General features: G+C 42.0%; 1 protein-coding gene across 1 annotated transcript in view; it reads left to right on the forward strand.

Annotated features, from left to right (window-relative positions):
- The first annotated feature begins 501 nt into the window (after nt 1-501).
- SLC28A3 (solute carrier family 28 member 3) overlaps nt 502-17,744 on the forward strand; it is a 58,380-nt gene continuing 41,137 nt past the window's right edge. Inside the window, exon 1 of the mRNA XM_079790740.1 lies at nt 502-706. Within this exon, the coding sequence (XP_079646866.1) occupies nt 629-706 (78 nt within the window). The 5' untranslated portion in view covers nt 502-628. The remainder of the gene's footprint in view (nt 707-17,744) is intronic.

Below are 17,744 nucleotides of genomic sequence, written 5' to 3' on the forward strand. Positions count from 1 at the left end.
GAGTGGATTTTTAAAGGCAAGCGGTCTACAGACAGGGATGGAGGAAAAAAGGCTTTGGAATCCACCAAACCTGGATTTAGCTTCTCTTCGTGCCTTGATTAGCCAAATGATCCTGAGTACATTGTTAACTTCCCACACCTCCGTTTTGCCTCGCTTTGAAAATAAACCAAGACCACCATATACCAAGTACTGAGCATCTTCCCAGCACAGCGCAATGGTCACTTGGTGACAGCCAGCCCTTAGGTTCCCTGCCACCCCCACCACCCCTAGTCCCCAACGCCGCCCACAGGAAATAGACTATTTCACTCATGGAGGTAAAGAGAGTGTCCTTTTCTGTTTTGTGCAGGACGTGAGCTTTCTCCCTGGAGTGAAAATGGGCTGGCAATCGTGGGGAAATAGGGAGGATTAATGAGGTGGGTGGGACCTGGGTTGAAAGCCTCCACCCCACCCATCTTCCTGCCCCGCCCCAATGAGGAGGTTACTCCTGAAAATTTTCAAACTGAAGCAGTGCCCGGGTTTCTACAACAGCAGGTGGCATTCTGACATCAGCAGAGGCTGTGCTCCTTTCCCCAGGTACAGAGGACCTCCGACCAGACATCTGAAAGGACTTCAGAGACCAGCCAATCCCATGAGCAGCAAGGAGCCCATGGAGCTCAAGACTGTGACCGCCTCTGAAGCCGACGGCTACAGAAACACTGCCTTCCAGGTGAGCAGAACTTCCATCTATTTTTAAGACCAAGTAAGTGGAAATAATCCTCTTTCCGTGCCTCGTTGGCAAGTGTCTTAACTAAAGCAGTGGAGTTATTGGGACCCAGTAAGATTTTTAACGGCGCTTTTTAAACCTATTGTTTGTCCTTCTTGGGTGGACAAACCTGAAAAGTCTCTTTTAACCGGAACCTAAGTCGATCCCTGGCTTGCCTTATCACTTAAGACTCTTCTCCTGCTTTTGTCCAGCTAGCTCCAGGCAGGGACACAGTATGTGCCTGCAGGCTGGGTGAGAGGGAAAGAACAGGGAAAATTCAGATCCTGAATGTAGCTCACACCTCAGGGTTTCTTTCTCTTAAACCAGGTCCCCAACTCTCTGAGAGATGGTGGCCTGGGTGCCTACACCAGTGCAGCCGGGTTATACAAACCAGGCTCATGTCATCAACCAAAACTCACTGAGTGATTAATGCTGCTTGGCTCAGGGCTGGGTGCCACAGAGACGCAGGAGTCCCATCATTGGGAAACACCAGGCTGCTCCGACTGGGTCTGGCCTGGGGATTTTTCGGGGCTGTTCCCAAATGTGCTTCCTGGGAGCCTGCCATGCCTTGGACTTCAGAGTCACTAAACAGGCAAAACAAACTTCTAGGCATTAGCAAAAGAGGAGCAGGGAAGGTAAAAGGGCTGTGACACAAATCCTGACTCTTTCACTCACAAGTTATTAAAACTTCCCCGAGCCTCAGTCCAGTTGCCTGCACAGAGGTCACAGTGATGTTCATCCCATAAGTTTTAAGTGTTAGGGGGAGGATAAAAATATTTTCTCTACCCTCTTAGATTCAGTGCCTGGGGTCTGTGAATTAAACTGATAAATGATAGATTTACAGGAAAAGTTATACAAATTTTATTAATATTTTTAATTTTACCTGCACTGGGATTTATAGAAAAGACCTAAGACTCAGGGGCTTATATACCTTTTGAAAATATATATATATATATATATATATATATATATGTTTTTATTGATTTTTTTTTTTAGAGAGAGAGGGAGAGGAAGAGAGAGATAGCAACATCTATAGAGAAATAGGGCATCATATACCTTTTTAACAAAGAATGGGTAAATGTGAAGAAGTGTCTAAACAAAGGAAAGAGAGGTTGGACTTTTAGGGCCAATAATTTGTGGGAAACCGACTGGGAAGTAAATAGGGGGACTAATGGAAGATACGGTTTGTTAGTGAGGTTTGTTTATGCAATCTTACCTCAATGCCATCTCTGTTTCCAGTGAAAAGGGTTGTTCACCTCTTTCTGGTTTGGGAGAGGGTGACACATGTACAGGGGAATGTATGCCCTGTCTTAGGGCAGATAGGGGAAAAGAAAGAGCTCTTTCTGTATCTGCTTTTTGTCAATTGCCTTTAGCTCAAAAAATTGTTATGCCCAAGTGTCATATTTGGGGTGCTATATTTTTTTAATATATTTTTTATTGATTTCAGAGAGGAAGGGAGAGGGAGAGAGAGGGGGGAAAAAACGATCAATGATGAGAGAATCATTGATTGGCTGCCTCCTGAACTCTCAGCACCAGGGACCGAGCCTGCAACCCTGGGCATGGACCCTTGATTGGAATCAAACCCAGGACCCTTTAGTCACAAGCCAACGCTCTATACACTGAGCCAAACCAGCTGGGGCTGGGGTGGCATATCTTTATCACCTTTAGAAGGGTTAAATGAGAAGAAAAGCATAGAGCAAAGGGCCTATTATGATCCAAGAGGATTAAGGGGATGGAATGGGATAAAGAGGCAACGTGAACACGGCAGCAAGACAGAAGTGCCTGCTAAGGAGAAAGGTCCATGTCACAGCAACTGGCTGCTCCGTCAGCGAGGAGGACACACCAACGGTGGCCCTGCTGTTCTTTGCTTTGTGTTGTTTGGTGGTGGTGGTGGTGCTAATGACTGAATGCCCTGTTTTCTATCCCTCACTTTCTTCTATCAAAACAGAGCATCTCCAAGCTTCAGGGTGCAGAGCAGGGCAGTTCAAACCTAGCAGATCACTGCACACCAACACCAATCAATGGTGACCAGGCTATTTCTTCCCATGCTTGCTTTTCAACAAGAATTTCCAGGGACAGGTTCTTACTCAGCAAAACCATTAACTACCCTCTAGACACGGCCATCACTAGGAAGGGATCCCAACTCAAGAAGGAATAATACACTATTCTGGCCCTCAAGGAATAGGGCAGGCAGAAACAAATGAGCAATTGTAATTATAATATAATGTGATAGAAAACAAAAACAAAAGAAATATAACCCTAGAGGTTGGCGCCAAATGCCTTGTAAATAAATGTAGGTGGAGCTGGGTGACTGAGTGTATGACAGCATCACAGAGGGAGAGAGAATATCAGATCGGGCTTAAAGGGTAAGCAGGGGTCCCCAATTGAACAGAGCATCGCAAGCAAAAAGAACTGTCTGTGCACAGGCCCAGGGGCCTGAAAGAGCATGTGTGCCAGGACAAGAGGGCAGGCTGGCACTAGATCACATGGCCTCTGTGTGCGACAAGGCATTTCAGAAGGAGCCAATCAGAATTAATACTATCAAATTTTTTTAAATATATATTTTATTGATTTCAGAGAGGAAAAGAGAAAGAGAGAGAGAGAGAGAAACATCAATGATTAGAGAGAATCCTGCACACCCCCTACTGGGGATCGTGCCCACAACCTGGGCATGTGCCCTTGACCAGAATCGAACCTGGGACCCTTCAGTCCACAGGCTGATGCTCTATCCACTGAGCCAAACCAGCCAGGGCTATAGTATCAAATTTTTTAAGAGTACTTTACTACCCCTGTTGAAGGTGGACAGAAATGGAAAGAGATGTGTGTGTATGTGTGTGCAGTGGGACACCAGTTAGGAGATGAATATAATAATCTAAACTAGGTTCGAGGCAGTGGAAACAGATGTCAGGTGGGGAAGCCTGATTGCTGATAAGAGGGCCTTCAGCACTAGAACTTTTTTAAATTAAATTTATCGGGGTGACATTGGTCAACATGAACATAGAGGTTTCAGGTGCAGGTTTCTATGTTACAAGATCTGTATATTGCACCATGTGCTCACTACCCAAAGTCAAATCTTCTCCTCTCACCATGAATAATGCTGCAATGAACATAGGGCATTTGCATGTATCTTTGCAAATACATGATTTTGAGGTTTTCGAGTATATGCCCAGGAGAGGAATCAGCACTGGAAGTGATGGGAGTCTGGAATAAGAGCTGTTGGCTCTGAAGATTTCAGTTTTCTCCTCTGAAGGAAGGATAATAATGTCCTATATTAGGGTTGTTGAGAGAATTAAGTGAGCTAAATAAGTTTTTAAAATGTATGTCATAAATATGTCATATATGTAAAAAACAAACAGTTCTGTCTATGCCATTCAAGCTGTATAACAAAATATCACACAGACTGGGTGGCTTATAAACAGAAATTTATTTCTCACAGTTCTGAAGTCCAAGATTAAGGTAACAGCAGGTTCCAGGTCTGGTGAGGACCCACTGACACTGAACTCAAGTTGGGCTGCCGCTTTGATAGCCAATACTCAAGAGACAGATGCTGGTGCAAGGAAAGACACGGTTTATTCAAGTGCCAGCAGCCTGAGAAGAGGGCAGACTCCCGTCCCAAAGACCATCTTAACATCTCAGTGCACGCCGGGGTTTTTATTAGGAGGGAGAGAGAAAGCAGAACAAATAAATAAGTGACTAGGGGGTTGACAGTTCTCTACTGTAAGTTAGCACAGTCCATTCTGATGATTATCTCAAAACTGGTCAAGGGAAGATCCAGTTTTTATGGTTGAGAGTCAGCAAGTCTCCTGGAGCCAGAACATCCAGTTGCTGGAGTCAGCCTCCTCCCTGAAGCCAGTTCCAGCAACTCTTGCACACATAAGCTGCTCATCCGTGGGATACATATTAGTTAACAATTCATCTTTAACAAAAGCACTTTTAACAGAAACAATATTAAAAAAATAGAGGGGTGAGTTACCCTACCTCCTCAGAGACAGCCGTCTTCTTGTTGTGTCCTCACATGGAAGAAGGATGCAAGAGCGCTCTCTGGGGCCTCTTTTATAAGAGCACTTCTCCTATACACGAGGGCTCTTCCCTCAGGATGCAATCACCTCCCAAAGTGTCCACCTCCTACATCACATTGGGAATTAGGGTCTCAACATATGGATTTGTGGGGGCCAGAAACCTAAGACCATAGCAAGAGCCTTGCATACAGAATGAACATAATCATAGTGGCCTTTGGTGCTGGGGCAGGGTAAGGAGAGTGGTGAGTAACCATTTCTAGCTTCAGATGTCAACGTGGAAGTTTATTTAGATAGGAAATCCGGAAATAGGGTTGGAGTGAGGAAGAGAGTGAATTGGTTTTGAGGCCTGCTGGTTGAAATTCAGGTGATTCCGTACACCTGGATAAAGAAGGAGATGAAGCAGGAAACGGATGCACAGCTGCACCTGGAGCCTAGAAGGGGACATCAGCCATCTGGGGGCCATGAGCACCGAGATGGGCCACAGGCAGGGATGAGACCTCCCGGAGGGAAAGCTGGGAGGCTCCTGTGTTGAGTGAGCAGAAAAATTGGAGAAGTCAGATGGAAGGGTCAGAAGGGTCGGGGGAGCCAAGGGAAAAGACAGCTACTAGGTCAACAGCAAAACCTCCTCTGGGGAACAGAGGAGCACATCGAATTAGATAAGGTCATTTGATTTGCCAGTTGCTCGTGACCTGGGGGAGAGGGTAGGGGCAGTTCATGTTATGAGTGGGAGTTAAGAGACTGGAGACAATGAGGGCAGAAGGGACATCCCTGAAGGGACTGAGAGAACAGGGGAGAGAGAGAGACGGGCTCAGGGGAGACAAGACTGGGCTTGCAGGCAGGGAGAGATTTTATTTAATAAAATTATTTCATTGTGAAATTGACATGCAGCAATACACAGAACCAAATAGACAACTTATTATAAAGTGCCACCCAGGTTAAGAAACAGGATGTTGCCATCCCTCTGCTCTGAGGCCCCAACAGCGAGCCTTCTGTCATAACTGCCGCCCTCCCCCAGGGTCCAGCTGCCCCAGCTTTATGGTCATTGCTTCCCTGCTTTGCTTATGCTTTAACTGCTAGTTTTGAATCCCCAAGCACCACCTTTTCCTGTTTTTTAGCTTTTTGCAAGTAGAAACATACAAGAAAAATGCTTTGCTCACTGTAAAATGTTTATATGGAAGTAAGCAAGCTGAATCATTTTGTAATTGGCTTCTTTGGTTCAGTTTAAAATGTCTAAGATTCGGCTGCTTCAGTGTTGCATGTAACTGGAGTTCATCCAATTCCACTGATGTACTGTATTCTCCATAAATATTACAGTTTATTTTTACTGTTAGTGGACAGTTAAATTTGGAGTTTTGGGGAGCTTTTACAAACAACAAAGCTATGAATACTGTTGTATATGTCTCCTGATGCATATGTAACACGTTTATTCTGGAGTTATATCTAAGAAGTGGAATTGCTAGGTTATTGGGAATGCATATATATGTTTTCAACTTTAATAATAAGGCCAAACTGGTTTCCTAAGTGGTTTTACAAAGTTACACTGCCATCCACAGAGTGTGAGTTCCTATTACTCCATAGCCTCACCAATATTTATCTGGCTTTTTTAATTTCAGTGATTCTGGTAGGTGTGTGTATAGTAGTCTATCACTGTTAAACAAAATTATAATTAAACTTTAATTCCTGTATGTTATTGGCCATTAGATGCCTCTTTTATGAAATACTTGTTCAAGTCTCTTGCCCATTTTCCTTCCTGGATTTTGTCCCTTTTTTATTGATTTAAAAGAGTTCTTTAAATGTTTCAAATACAAACTCTTTCTCAGTTATATGGTTTGCAAATGTCTTCTATCACTGAAGCTGTCTTTCACTGGAATATTCTGATGAACAAAGTGAATTACATTGTGTCTCATTTATCAGGTGTTTTTCTGTTTTATATATCCTGTTTAAGACATCTTTTCCTTGGCCCTGGCTGCATAGCTCAGTTGATTAGGGTATCATCCCAATATGCCAAGGTTGCAGGTTTAATCCCCAGTCAGGGCACATACAAGAATCAACCAATGAATGTCTAAGTAAGTGGAACATCAAGTCGATGTTTTCTTTCTCTAAAAATCAACAGGTTTTAAAAAATATGTTTTCCTTAGAGAGAAAAAACTAATAGTTGCCAGATGGGAGGGATTGTTGGAGGACTAGATGAAAAAGGTAAAAGGAAGAAGAAGAACAGATTGGCGGTTACAAAATAGTCACAGGAATGTCAAGTACAGCCTAAGGAATATAGTTAATAATATTGTAATAACCATGTATGGTGCCATAATTGGGTATTAGACTTATCTGGGGATTACTTCATAAATTATATAAATGTCTAACCACTTTGCTGTATATCTGAAACTAATATAAAACAATATTCAGCGTGAACTGTAATTGGAAAATTTAAAAACAAATCATTTCCTAACCCGCAAGATCATGAAGCTACCCTCCCATATTTTCTGAAAGCTTGTCCTTGCTTCTACATTAAGGCTTCTAGTCCCCTGAAATTGATTTTTATAAATAGTGTAAGTGGGAGTCAAGTTTTTTTGTTTTTTCTACCTGGACACCCAATTATTTCAGCATCACTTTTTTTAAAAACCCATCTTTTCCGCATTTGAAAAATACCACATTTGCCAAGTGTTCATATTTGGGGCATGACTTTTTAGAATAGAATGACTAAAAGATTTTTCCAAACTCAATGGAGGTGGACGGACCCAGAGAAGAGAGAGAGGGACAGCAAGAGAAGTCAGATAAAGTTCTGAATTTCCAAGGGTGAAAATTCAGGCAAGTTTTTGAAAGAACACCTTTACTGAAGGTGTCCCTCAGAATCCCAGATCAGGTTTGCCTTATGCTCATGAGGAAGTCAGGTGGGTGGAAACCACTTAGGAAAGTCTGGAGGCAAGACCAGACGGGAAATGTGCCTCCGCCCTGCTTACACACAGAGGAAGGCTGACCTGCTCCGTGAATTGTCTGGTGTGCCAGTCAGGTATGGACACAGTTTGTTCAATGGAGGTTGAAATTTGAGAGGTCATATAAGCGCTAGAACATTGGCATGGACTTCTAACCCAGATTCTTTGAATATAATAGCTCTGAGGTTGGAAGAAATTATGCAAAGTGAAGAGGAAGAGTATTGTTTCTCCAACACACTAGTCAGGGAGGTCAACGTAATCACACTCAGGTTATTAAGTAGGTTTTCACATAGGTCAGGACAAGCTTGGCTGAAGCTATCCAGATGCTTTTTCCCCCATCAGTGAATTAAAACACAGAAAACCCATGACAATACAGTACTTTGCTTTTGTGAAGGATGTTTAAAAAATAAATAAATAAATGCATTCTCTATTTTTCCCCTCAGATCTGTATGATCATCCCTAGACCTATTTAATTCTAAAGGAAAATAACCTAGATGACTATAACCCATGTCATTTCCATGGCATCTCAGAGGGGATGTGCTTAACGATTTTGTTTTTTCCTCATTCAAGCATTCCTGAAATGATTCCCTTCAACAAAGGTGTGTGTGTGTTGGGGGGAGGAAAGGCACTTACTCATTAGTAATTAAGGCATTGGAATGTGGCATAATAATGTGGATAAAAGTAGATATTAACTGAAGACTAACTAGGGCAGATCTGTCCAATACGTATGTACAAGCCACATAGGTAATTTTACATTTTTCTATAAATTCATTAAACATGTAAAATGAGCCCTAGCCATTTTGGCTCAGTGGATAGAGCGTCGGCCTGTGGACTGAAGGGTCCCGGTTTCAATTCCGGTCAAGGGCATGTACCTCAGTTGCAGGCTCCTGACCTTCGTAGGGGACATGCAGGAGGCAACCAATCGATGTGTCTCTCTCACATTGGTGTTTCTCTCTGTTTCCACCTCTCCCTTCTACTCTCTCTAAAAATCAATGGAAAAAATATCCTTGGTTGAGGATAAAAAAATTTTTTTAATTAAAAAAAAGTAAAATGAAACAGGTTTAATTAATTTTAGCAATATAGATTATTTAACCTGAAATACTGAAAATATTATCATTGCAACCTGCGATTAATGTAAAGTTATTGAGATGCTTTCTTTACATCCTTTGTTTCATACTAAGTCTTTAAAATCCAGTGTGTTTTTATACTTAATAGTACATGCCAATTTTAATGCTAAATTTTTATCAGAAATACTTAATCTGTATTTAGATTTCACAAAATGTATAGTTGCAAAAGTAGATTCATACCCAAGTTTCAAACATACTTAAATGTTTTCCAATGAATGAATCTCTCATGTTCATTTTAAAATTTAAATTAGTTAAAATTTAAATAAAATTGACTTTCAGGTTCTCAGTGGCACTAGTTACTTTTCAAATACTTGGTAGCCACATGTATTGATGACTCAGGTAATGTACATATTTTTTGGTTTGGGAGGATACCAAAAAAATCTGATACTACTTATCACTTGATCATACAGATTCTCCCTTGTGACATATCTGACTTTTCTATTTAAATCTGAGGTTGTTGGTGACATTAACAGGATGGTGGAGTAAGGACCTGCAAAGGCCTCTTTCATAAAAGCAACAAGAATGCTGGGGAAATTGTCCAAATCACTTTTTTAAAACTCTGGAAATTAATCAAAGCCTCACAGCATAGCGGAGAGTGTCTTGTGTGTGTTGTTTTTTCCATGTAAAACAACTAAATTCCAATTAGAACAGCAAGCATTCTGGTGTCTTAATTTCCTAGTCTTATTCCACTCTCTCCCGATTCACGATAGTCTGGAAAAACAACTCTGAAATCACAGTGAAAACTAGCAGCCTCATAGCCTACAGAGGGGGCAAAATTCCCAGATTTGACCTGTCTTGCAGTTCCTTAGAAAATCCCACAAGGCTTGTCTGTCTTTGATCTGACTTACAGCTCACCCACCATGATTTCCCTGGAGCCAACCGTTATAAAGGTGTTTACCTGAAGCAGTGATAACAGTTGGGGGCGAAAGCCTATAACAAGTAAAAAGATTGGCTTAGGAATCACACACTTCCCGACATAGAAAGGTCCAGAAAAAAATTTTAAAAGACCCATGTGAAGAAAAAAAAAAGAGAGACAGAAAAGATAAATTACTAAAAGCAGGCAAATCTGAACTTATTACTTTACTTTTAATTTGGTGGCCTAAACTTAGTGGCCAGGCCCTTAAAGGGCAGGAATAAAGCTTTCGTTCCACAGTCCCTTAATTTAAAACGAGGGTGGTGGTGCTCACTGACCCATCTCATCCAGACACTGCTGATGTTGATGAGAAGCTGGGCCTTGCGTGCTAGCCAAACTGCTATTTGTCAAATTAAAAAAAAATCAAAGGTGGGAGTATTTGGAATTTTATATAGAACAGATTATTGTGAGCATGAACCTGAACTCCCTATTGTGCCACAGAGTATAGAATTCTTTCTTCAAATTGCAGATTTAGGCAGACAGAGTGCAGCATGATTTTCACTCTAAGCCAGGATCTGGATCTGGAGACGTCTAATTGGACTCCACGCATGGGCTAACGTGTTTGACCCAGAAGCCACTTACAGCCTTGGCATGTCTAATTGTTCTTTCTTTTTCCTTTGAGGGGCGGGTGGGGGGGGGAGAGAAGATGCACACTGTGTGTCCTTTAGCAGGAAATAAAGATAGAAGTTTCTTAAGGAAACCGTATGAATCACATGGTTAAGGAGCCTCCCAGGGTGTTCAGGAACAAAGTAGATGATTACTAGGAATGGTTAAATCAGGAAGCGGGGAAATGTACTGGGAGACTTCTTAATATTCATTCCAGTTTCCTGGTTTTGCAAAGTCAAGGTTCTGTTCGCTTCTTTTCCTCCAAGAGCCAAAATTCTTTGACATAAACCATGACATTTATTGATTCAACAAATATGTATTGAGCTCTGACATAGTGCCAGGCATTATGCAAGGATATGGAAACAGAGAGCCACTGTTTGGTTAAAAGCAGTTAATAGTGGCCAAGTCATACAAAGCAGAGTGAAGGTGAGCTCACCTAGGTTGGGGGTTGGAGACTATTTCCCAAATATTCCAAATGAACCCTTACAGGTCTTCATTCTCTCCCTCACTTATTCCAAATATACATTGAGCATCTACTGTGTGATAGGTGGAAGGAAATGTTAGGCTTCCTGTTGGCCCAGTAGAGCAGAAATAACTCCCCAAGCTACCATATCAAGAACCATTTTTTCCACATTGCATCACGTGGAGAAGGCAAGGCCCTGACTGGGAAGGCTTGAGAGACATGAGCAGCGAGACAGAAAGGCTGATGAAGACAGGCACACAGGAGTAGAGAGGCCAACCAGGTCTGATTTACCTCAAAATCCTGGTCCGAAGGATCCAAAATCAATGATACGTTTAGGTGTAAAACTAAATTTCTAAACTGTGTGGACTCAGGAACATTTCAGAAAAAAAAATTAGCCTGCCAGATTATAAGGGGTTGTAACTCCTCCATGAAACATGATCAGAAAGTAATTCATTAATGTGAGGCAAGGCTCTTCACACCATGAAGAAGTGTCGGTCATAATCCAGAAGGGCCAGCACAGATATACCTGCTCTCCTTCCCCACTCTCCAGTCGCCTGACCCTCCTGACCCGCTCATCTTCGGGAGCATACCTAAGTTCCTCATAGCACAACCTGTACAGTTGTGCAGTTGTCCACTGATGGGTTCTACTTCCCTGTCAGTGTCCCGCCCTTTCAATTCTATCACTTTACAACTCTGCTAGCGTTTAAAGAATTTTTATTTTTCTAATTCAAATTATTGCATCATGAGTTTTTCATCCACCTAAATCCATTGGTTCAGGAACATTTGCAGGGAGAAAGTTGGTTAGAGAGCACAGGTCTGACTTGTGCAGCCATGGAGATTTAAAATAAAGGATTGCTGCCCGGCCAGCATAGCTCAGTGATTGAGTGTCGACCTATGAACCAGGAGGTCACCGTTCAATTCCTGGGTTGTGGGCTTGATCCCCAGTGTGAGGCATGCAGGAGGCAGCGGATCAGTGATTCTCTCTCATCATGGATGTTTCTATCTCTCTCTCCTTCTCCCTTCCTCTCTGGAATCAATATACGTATATATAATTTTTTTAAAAAGTAAAGAATTGCTTAATTGAGGGCCAGACCCATGCAGATAAAGGAGGTGGAGAACAAAGGTCCAGTTACATGGTATATTGGATCTAGCAAGGAGGGGAAAGAGACAAAGGCACACAAAGCCAACAAAATGTTAGGCTTCCTGTTGGCCCACATGTCCACTTCCTCATTCCCCTGTAGACTATGAGGTCTTTAGGTCAGAGAATGGGAACAAAGAAATAGAGGAGGAAGAATTTAGTAAGCACAGGTGGGAATAAGAGGTAGTCTGTCATGTTCCAAGCACTGACTCTACTGTATGTGGAAATGACAGGGGGCTCTCACTAAAGAGGAAGTAGGAGAGCGAGGATAAGGGTGAGCCAGATGAGAGGATGGGAGTGTGAGGGGGGGAAGGGAAGGGTGACAGGCCGGCACAGATGCTGAGGCTAAAAGCCACATACTGAATGAATCATGAGGACAGCAAAATTTTGATCCCTTCAGACTACTAGAGATTTGCCTCTAAAAACAAATCAGAGAAGGAAATAAGACTAAGGAGAATTAATAAATTCAAAGTGATTATAAACTTGTTTCTTTTTTTCCTTTTCTTTTTTTTCTCAACTGTAGGAAGATATTTTGCTAGTAAGTGTATCTCCAGTTCCCTCATGGCTAAAGGGGTTGTATCTTTGGACTTTCAGACACAACAGGTTTATTCCAGTTAACCAGTGGAAGTAGTACCTTGAATCTTTAAATAGTCCTTACCCTGGCTATTTAAATAATCAATTGTATAATTTATGGTCAACAGCTTTTTTTCTAAACTCTCTAAGAACAGGAATCATATATGCAATGCCAACAACCAGCACAGTAGGTGCACAGTAAATATTTGTTAGAGGAATGGCTGAGAATGCCTGGGAAAGAGCCTCAAGGAACTGCATGTGACAATGAAGGTTGAATGAAAAGGTTGATATGGTACAAGAAAGGGAGAAGGAGAAGTCTGGGTGATAAGAGGAAACTAGCAGGAGAAACCAAGATGGCAGCATAGGTAAACACCTAAACTGCTGCCTCACACAACAATTTCAAAACTACAACTAAAAGACAAAATGGACATCATCCAGAACCACAGGAAGGCTGGCTGAGTGGAAATTCTACAACTAGAAGGAAAGAGAAAAGCACACTGAGACTCACAGGAGCTGCAGAAGGCAGAGATACGGAGGCACGCACGCACGCGGAGAGGGCCTGCAACTGAGTACTCGGATGGCTTTTTCAAGTGGGAGGGAGACAAAAGCTCCTGACTGCTCTGAACTCCAGTTCCGGGCGAGACTCTGGGAACCCAGACTCATATGGGGAGAAACTGAACTGTCTGGCAGCAGCGAAATTCAAGAGCGGCTTTCTCTCAGAGGTGTTTGCAGCAATTACTGCGGGACACTGAGACCCAGGGGCCTCTTAGGGCAGGGCTGACGGGAAGCCATTGCTGTTTGCTCCACCCTGAGACCCCACCTCATCCAAGTTGAGCGCAGAGGCTTTTGCATATGAATGGCCTGGTCCTTTGAATTCTAAACTTACCTAACAAACTGCAGCTGAGTCAGTGAGATCCAGAACATCCAAAAGAAGGCCCAAGGCCCTGCATAAGTTTGCATTGCTACACAATTGGGCCTCATCTGGGCACCTCCAAAACCCAAACAAAGAAGAGGAATCTGCAGATCTCTCCGTAGCTCCTGCTGGGTAGCCTCAGGCAGAGGCTAAATTAACACCTCGTTGGAGATCCAAGAACCAGTGTACCCAGGGGTCAGAGTGGGACCATCCAGATTACAACTCCTCAGATCCAGAAGGGACACACTCAGGGGGCAGACTCAGTGAGTACCAAAGCCCCATTGAAGCAAGTCTTGTCTCATAAGGGTGTCTCCAGCACAGAAGTTCTCCCATCGTAGACACAGCTGATCCTCATAGCCAATTGGCCTGGAGGTCAATTCCTCCCAGTGATACCAACAACAATCAAGACTTAACTACAATAAGACTGTGCACACAACCCACAAAGGGGTGCACCAAGAGTGTCCACCTCGAGTAATTGGGGATGTTGAGCCACTGGGCCCTATAGGACACCTAGCACACAAAGCCACTCTATCAACACAGGGAAGCAGCCAAAATGCGGAGACAAAGAAACAGGTCACAAATGAAAGAAATGGAGGAAAGCAAACTACTGGATATAGAGTTCAAAACCACGGTTATAAGGTTTTTCCAGATTTTTCTAGAAAAGGCTGATAAATTTAGCGAAACCCTCGAGAATATGAAAAAGGACAAACTAGAAATTAAGCATACATTGACTGAAATAAAAAATAATATACAGAGATCCAACAGCAGACTAGAGGATTGAAAGAATCAAGTCCAAGATTTGAAATACAAAGAAGCAAAAAACACCCAACCGGAAAACAAAAAAGAAAAAAGAATCCAAAAATATGAAGATAGTGTAAGGAGCCTCTGGGACAACTTCAAGCGTACCAACATCCAAATTATGGGGGTGTCAGAAGAAGAGAGAGAGCAAGATACTGAAAACCTATTTGAAGAAATAATGACAGAAAACTTCCCCCACCTGGTGAAAGAAATAGACTTACAAGTCCAGGAAGCACAGAGAACCCTAAACAAAAGGAATCCAAAGAGGACCACACCAAGACACATCATAATTAAAATGCCAAGAGCAAAAGACAAAGAGAGAATATTAAAAGCAGCAAGAGAAAAAGTTAGTTACCTACAAAGGAGCACCCATATGATTGTCAGCTGATTTCTCAACAGAAACTATGCAGGCCAGAAGGGAGTGGCAAGAAATATTCAAAGTGATGAACAGCAAGAACCTACAACCAAGATTATTCTACCCAGCAAAGCTATCATTCAGAATTGAAGGTCAGATAAAGAGCTTCACAGATAAGAAAAAGCTAAAGGAGTTCATCACCACCAAACCAGTATTATATGAAATGCTGAAAGGTATTCTTTAAGAAGAGGAGGAAGAAGAAAAAGGTAAAGATAAAAATTATGAACAACAAATACATATCTATCAACAAGTGAATCTAAAAATCAAGTGAATAAAAAATCTAATGAACAGAATAAACTGGTGAATATAATAAAATCAGGGGCATAGAAAGGGCGTGGACTGACAATTCTCAGGGGAAAAGGGGTGTGGGGGGTGCAGGAAGAGACTGGACAAAAATCATACACCTACAGATGAGGACAGTGGTGGGGGGGGCGGTAAGGGCAGAGGGTGGGGTGGGAACCAGGTGGAGGGGAGCTATGGGGGGGAAAAAGAGAACCAATTGTAATAATCTGAACAATAAAGATTTATTTAAAAAAAGAGGAAACTAGCAAAACATGTTATCACAGAAGTCAGAGACAAAAGTATTTTAAGGAACACTAATACAATGAAAACTGGATTTAGGGAAATGGAAACCATTGATGACTTTGACAAGGGTGATCTCCATAGCATGGTAGGGGTGAAAGCCATACTGGAATGGGTTGAAGAATGAATATGAGGCAAGATATGGACCTAGTGTCTTAGCCCATTTAGGCTGCTATAACAAAATATCATAGACTCAGTAGCTTATAAACAATAAAAAATTATTTCTCACAGTTCAGGAAGCTGGAAATCTAAGATCAAGGGCACCATGGTGGCAGTCTTGCAAGGGCCCTCTTCCTAGTTCACAGCCAGAACCTTCTCACTGTGCCCTCACATGATAGATGGGACTAGGGGGTCTCTGTAGGGTCTCTTTTATAAGGGCACTAATCCTATATTTATGAGGGTTCCACCCTCATAACTTAAGCAACTCCCAAAGGCCCAACCATCTAAAACCATCATCTTTGGGGGTTAGAATTTCAACATAATGAATTTTGAAGGAACACAAACATTTAGACCATAGCAAGCAGTAAGGGTAGAAAGAAGACTGGTTTTTAATGGGAGGAGAAAGGATCCTTATCTATGAATTCTTGGCTTCAGGGTAATAAAAAATTGATAACGATGCAAATATTAGAAAACAAGGGAAGGTAGTGCGTAGAGAAGCACAGAGTACTGTGCCTATGCCTGGCTCAGAGTAAAAAGTCCAGGCACTTCCATATTGTTCTTGGGATTAGCTTCTCATTGGGTGTATTGAGACTTAGTTCTGGTCTTCTCCCTCTCGAATATATAGTAGAAATCCTTACGGGAGTATTTTTCTTTATTCAAACAAATCAGACTAAGTCAAAGGAACAATAGCAGGAAATTAGAACAAGGCTTAAAGGATCACACCTTATCAAACACAAATTATCTACACAAATACCAAAAGCATAGTGAGAGTGAAAGGCAATCCAGCAGGATAAGGTCAGTGATGTCTTGGAGTGTACAATTCTATTTTATGTGACTTTTAACTAGCCCTAAGCTCTAAAAACTCCAAATGTAAAAAAAGAAATAAATACACATACATGCATTTGGAGGAACTTAACTCCCTTCTTGATGATGACTGGGATAGGGTATGATGAGCCAACCACTTTATTATAAAGGTATACAAGTCTCTTTCTAGTTAATAAGCAATTTGAGGGGGTGATACTTCAAGGCTATGTGAATATCCAGTTTCCCTTGCACTTCACTTGATGGTTTTAGCAACCATGGATGACCTTTCTCTGAATCAGTTATTACTTAGGATGTGTAAAATGATTATTTTTCACTTCTTCAATATTTCTTACTTCACATTCTTCTGAAAATAATAGATTTCCCTTTTTTGTCTTGCTCTCTCTTTTTGAGTATCATTAGAGACTAACATTCCCTTTTATTCAATATTTTATAATCAATTATCAATGATATTTGTTTCTTTCAACATCTACACCAATAAAAGAGTAAGATGCAAATTGGTCACACCTTTGTGACACCCACCAGCCAATCAGGAGTGAGTATGCAAATTAACCCAACAAAGATGGCAGGTTAATTTGCATACACAGGCGCCGAATGTTCTGCACCACCCCAGCCGCTCTGGGCCTCTGGGCAGCGTGGGAAGGTGGAAAGGCGGCTCCGGGCCAGAGCAAAGGTGGTGCCGGCAGCCAGGGTAAGGAAGGCCCATTCTTGCATGAATCTTCATGCATTGGGCCTCTAGTTTTATTATGAAAAATTTAAAACATACAGAAAAGTTAAAGGATTTCATAGTGGGCACCTATATATCCACTACCTGCATTCTACAATTAATATTTTGCTATATTTGCTTTCTCACATATTTATTCATCTATGCTACCCTCTATTCACCCATCAATCCATCTATTTTTGACACAAGTTGCAGATACTTTACTCATATTTTTTACTTTTGGTGCTCAATTTGTACCAAACTTTGCCAGCAATCTCAGAACGCTTTTTGACAAGGATTGAATTTACTAGATATAACCATCCTAGACAATATATGAAATAAACATTTATAGTATATAAAATTGAGACCATGGCTTAGCATATTAATGCTTTCTGTTGTTGTTGTTATTGTTAATCCTCACCAGAGGATATCTTTTCCATTGATTTTTAGAGAGAGTGCAAGGGAGGGAGGTTGAGAGGGAGGAGAGAGAAACATTGATATCAGAGAGACACATCAATTGGTTGCCTCCCAACCAGGGCTGGGGATCAAACCTGCAACCCAGGTACATGCCCTTGACCAGAAATCAAACCTGAGACCCTTCCCTGCTCGGGCCAATGCTTTAACCATTGGGCAACACCGACCAGGGTGCATATTAATGCTTTTAGTCAGATACCTGCTTCCAACATACTGCTGCAATCAGAAATTGGGCCAAGCATTGGCCTTCATGGTAGCTGAATCTTACAGCATTGGTGGAGTGGTGCCATCCAGTGGAGATTTCTTGCAGCGACCACTAGAGTCGAGCCTACATGAGCCCGTCTGGTCTGGCACCTGATTACATTGG

Source organism: Cnephaeus nilssonii, assembly GCF_951640355.1.
Source record: "Cnephaeus nilssonii genome assembly, chromosome: 14".
Classification (NCBI taxonomy): domain Eukaryota; kingdom Metazoa; phylum Chordata; class Mammalia; order Chiroptera; family Vespertilionidae; genus Cnephaeus; species Cnephaeus nilssonii.